The 3,858-nt window shown below is 60.7% G+C and overlaps 1 protein-coding gene across 1 annotated transcript; it reads left to right on the top strand.

The window, feature by feature from the left end:
- The first annotated feature begins 1,235 nt into the window (after positions 1–1,235).
- Positions 1,236–3,639, top strand: EMIHUDRAFT_461595 (hypothetical protein). Its single transcript, XM_005767145.1, has 6 exons — positions 1,236–1,431; positions 1,504–1,680; positions 1,750–1,851; positions 2,003–2,105; positions 2,146–2,415; positions 3,605–3,639. Exons 1-5 carry the CDS (start codon positions 1,255–1,257, stop codon positions 2,196–2,198), a joined length of 612 nt encoding a protein of 203 aa, XP_005767202.1. The 5' UTR covers positions 1,236–1,254; the 3' UTR covers positions 2,199–2,415; positions 3,605–3,639.
- Positions 3,640–3,858: the final 219 nt, after the last annotated feature.

The following is a 3,858-nucleotide window of genomic DNA, read 5'->3' as shown; positions in this document are numbered from 1 at the left end:
CCAGCTTTTCGCTGGCAGTCTCTCACTACCACAGGCACACTGACACAGGGGTGGCAGGGGCGGCGGCACGAGTCTCCCACATACTATGCGGGCCTCACTAGAGGTGCGGCCTGCGCGTGTCCTCGCCCTTGGGAAGGTCTTGAGGGGGGAGGGGAAGGGGCTGTGTGTCTGTGCATGCATGTGTGTGTGTGTGTGTGTGTGTGTGTGTGTGTGTGTGTGTGTGTGCGTGTGCGAGCCGCCCTGAACGCCACGAGCGCAAGCGGAGGTACATCAGGAGCCGCAGCCGGCCTGCTCTATCAACCCCGCAGCCGCGGTGGCGCGACCGGACCGCGGTTCGCTCCAGGCGCCTTTTGGCCCCGGTTCGAATCGTGGTTGGCGCGCCTTGCGGAGCGACGCGTGCGTGGCTTGCTTGGGATGTAGCGCGTGGGGGTGAGGCGCGCGACGCGCGCGCGTGCGCGCCCAGCCGAGCCGTAGGCCGTAGGCCGTCTGCCGTCTGCCGTCTGCCGTCTCGGCCGTCGGCCGTCGGCCGTCGGCCGTCGCGGCGTTATGACCGCGCAAGACAAAGGGTGGCTAAGGGCTCTGCCCGCAAGGCGCCCGCGTCGCCGACGCGGTACCATTGACTAATCCCGGAATACACACCCACACGACCAAATAGCGAAAATCCGAATACCGTGCAAAAACCACGGAATGCCTCAGCCGAAGAACGTCGTAACAAGTTTGGCTAACTCCATAACATGGGCGATCCGGCGCTTCCTTCGATTGGACGGACGAAATGAGCGCGGAAAAGCGGGACCGCCATCGCGACATCGGGGGCTCACCATATGCCGAGCCTGCTCGGCCTGCCATGTGCGCGCGCGCCTCTCCCGGGCGCGCATCTGAACTCGTACCTGGTAGGCCATCGCTTTGCTGAAGGATCAGGCGCCTGAATGGCGACAGTGAGCGTCTCCTACTTATGGATTGCGCTCAAGGTACGGGACCGCAAGAGCGCGCCGCAGGCGAAGCGATTTTTTTTGGCGGCAGGGCTGTTCCAATCTTGTGATCACGCGCGAGCCTGTGAATAGGCCCCGGAGGCCTCAACCCCCAACTAAAGGGTTGACGGGGGGTCTCAACCGTCAACCAGATGGTTGAGGGGGGGCCTCAACCCTCAACCCGTCAACCACCCCTCTGAGCAGATTAGATCGCAAAATTCTTTTCCCCCTCTCTCGAGCAGCGTCGGGCCGAGCACTCGGAGCACTCGGAGGTTCGCTCGAAGCGATGTTGAGGCTCTCGCTGACGCTCTTCGTGCTCCAGCTCCTACTCGGAAGCTCAGCGCTGCGGCTGAGCTCCGCTCCCAGCAGCCGTCGCACCGCACTCAGCCAAGCCGCGGCGGCGGCGGCTGCCAGCACAGCGTTTGCGCATGCCGCTTGGGCCGAGCCGCCCCCGGCTGAGGCGGTGCGCCCACACACTTCCCCGGCGTGAATGAGCGTCCTCGATACAGATCCCGCTCGTGTCGCATCTCACCAGGTACGGGGCCACCTCTCCGAGCTGAAAGCGCTGCTCGCAGATAAGGAGAACTTCGTGACCGCTCTGAGCGACGGCGCGCCCTACAAGCTCCCGGCGCAGATCCCGTTCACCACCTTCCAAAAGCTCGAAAAGACTAGCGATCCCGAGTTCATGGAGGCGGCTATCGACTACGCTGAGGCAAGAGCGAGGAGAGAGACCGCCAAGCGGCCGCAGCGGCCGAAAGAATGCTAGCCTAGCTTCATCTAGGCGTACCGCGGGGTGAAGGACCTCGTGAAGCTGGCGCGGCTGACCAAGCAGACGGTCGCCGTCAGCACCAAGGAGCCTGGCAAGCCGCGCAAGGAGACGCAGGTGTGTGGGACATCTGCCTCAAGACCGCCGAGACCTCTAGGTTTGAACAGCGTTCCTTTGAACGATCTCGGTGTCGAAACACCGCTCTGACAGCGCTCGACAGTCGTCGCCCTCCTGCTGCGGCCGTCTGGAGCCGAGCCCTCGCCTGCAGGTGAGATACGGCGACGTGCCCGACTCGGGCCTCGCGACCGCCAAGGAATACGCGGAGCGAGCGGCTGACGAGATCCTAGGCGCGACAGGAGCTCGTGAGGTCGGTCTGGTGGCAGGCCAAACGAGGCCTTGCTTTTGCTCTAGGCGCGAGCGTCGCCCTCGACGCGGCGGTCAAGTACATGGGCACCGCCAAGTGAGGGGGAGGTGCTTCAGCGCGGTTGCACGCCCCGCGCGGCTGCTTAGAGGTGTCTCTAACCGTGGCCCGCTCGTTGCACGTCGTACTACCACACTGAGAGCGCATCTCAGCGCAGAGCCCTCTCAGTCTCATACAGGGACGGGTCCGCGGAAAGTTTCTAGCTCCTAAACTCCTACGGCTTTACCTTCGGCCTACCCGAACGTCTTTTTCAGTGTCAGGGGCGGAGGTGTGGACAAACCAGATATCCCACTATGTTATATCATAGGATATAACATACTGAGATACCAGGCTCTTCCCTGGCATATCAGCTATCAAGAAACCGTCGGACTTCTAGGAGGAGGAGCTCTGTGTTCTGCTTTTTCGACAAATCCCACAGAAAACATCCGGGCCATGGGAATATCGGTCCAGACACTCTGGGTTCTGGTTTTTCGAGGTGTGAACGATCTCCCCGTGGAGGGGTCATTCCGGCGGAATGACCCTTCATTAACTAATCGGATTCCGAATGGGTCGAACGGGAGTACTAAGACAGCAGCATGTTCTGGGTGGGAGGAACCCTTTGGGGGGAACCGTTTTATCGCTCCAGGCATTATGGTTTCTGGTTTCTGGTTTCTGCTCCGAAAGCGAGGTTGGCGGCGCGCCGCGCTGCCACGCACTTTTGTGGCTCACGGGAGGGAGGCCTGCGATGCGGTCGAGTCCGCCAGGCTGCCGCGATCCCGAGCGGAAACGCCGTGGCAGCCAACATGGCTGCCTCGTGCATCGGACGCCGACCGGCGGGGCCGTTGCTTGTCATGCCCAAGCCCTGAAAGGCTGAGCTGTGAAAGGCAGGCGTTGTGCGAGTGTTTTGAGTACCTATCGCCTATCAATAGAGTGTTTGGATCTACTCTGTTGGAGACAGAAAGAAGCTCTATCACAACGTCGGCGGAGCGGCCAATGCGCGCGGCGATCTTGAGGGCACCACCAGGAGCTGGCAAGGCCTCATCGCACGCTACCACACGTGCCGATCCGTGCCGAGAATTGCCCGCACCCGGCGTTGACAACCTCAGCTTAACACTCATCACCAGTCGCGACCAATCGGAGCAGAAACCAGAAACCAGAACGCAGATCCCGTTCCGTTTTCGCGGTTCCCATTTGAAAAAAAAATCGGAGGGGGTACACCTGTTCATTGGCCGGAATGAGCTCATTAGGACGAAGCGGGAGATGTCTTCACACCGCAGAAACCAGACCCACAGGCAGATCCCACGGGAAATCGAGGCGGGTGTCCCAGAAAACAGATCCCAGAAAAAACAGAGCGCGCCGCAGAAACCGACCGACCCCTGGGTTTTCGGCTATGGGAAACCGCCATGGGAAACCGCAGCAGAAACCCTATGGGAAACCGACGTCTGGTATCTGCTTTGTCCACGAATGCAGGGGCGTCTTATTGCTCTGTGTGTTGATAATGATGTGTACGTACGGCTTTAATAATTCGTCACACGCACGCGGCCCCAGTACGCCACACGCGCGCTGTGTTACCGCTTATTTTGTGTCGCCCCGCGTTCATGCGTATCCGACTTAAACTCGTAACCGGTTGCATTGGACTCTGCGGTAGGTAGACATTCTACCTCCCATCCAACCCACCGAAACCCGTGTGGATGGGTTTTACCGCCGCCTTTTACCATCCATAG

This window comes from Emiliania huxleyi (genome assembly GCF_000372725.1).
Source record: "Emiliania huxleyi CCMP1516 unplaced genomic scaffold EMIHUscaffold_5, whole genome shotgun sequence".
Lineage (NCBI taxonomy): Eukaryota > Haptophyta > Isochrysidales > Noelaerhabdaceae > Emiliania > Emiliania huxleyi.
Note: the sequence above shows the minus strand (reverse complement) of the source record. Positions and strands in the feature narration are given on the sequence as shown.

Coding starts and splice junctions, on each gene's coding strand:
- EMIHUDRAFT_461595 (XM_005767145.1), top strand. CDS start 1,255: ATGTTGAGGCTCTCGCTGACGCTCTTCGTGCTCCAGCTCCTACTCGGA. Junction 1,432..1,503: donor AGCCGCCCCCGGCTGAGGCG/GTGCGCCCACAC, acceptor GCATCTCACCAG/GTACGGGGCCACCTCTCCGA. Junction 2,106..2,145: donor GACAGGAGCTCGTGAGGTCG/GTCTGGTGGCAG, acceptor CTTTTGCTCTAG/GCGCGAGCGTCGCCCTCGAC.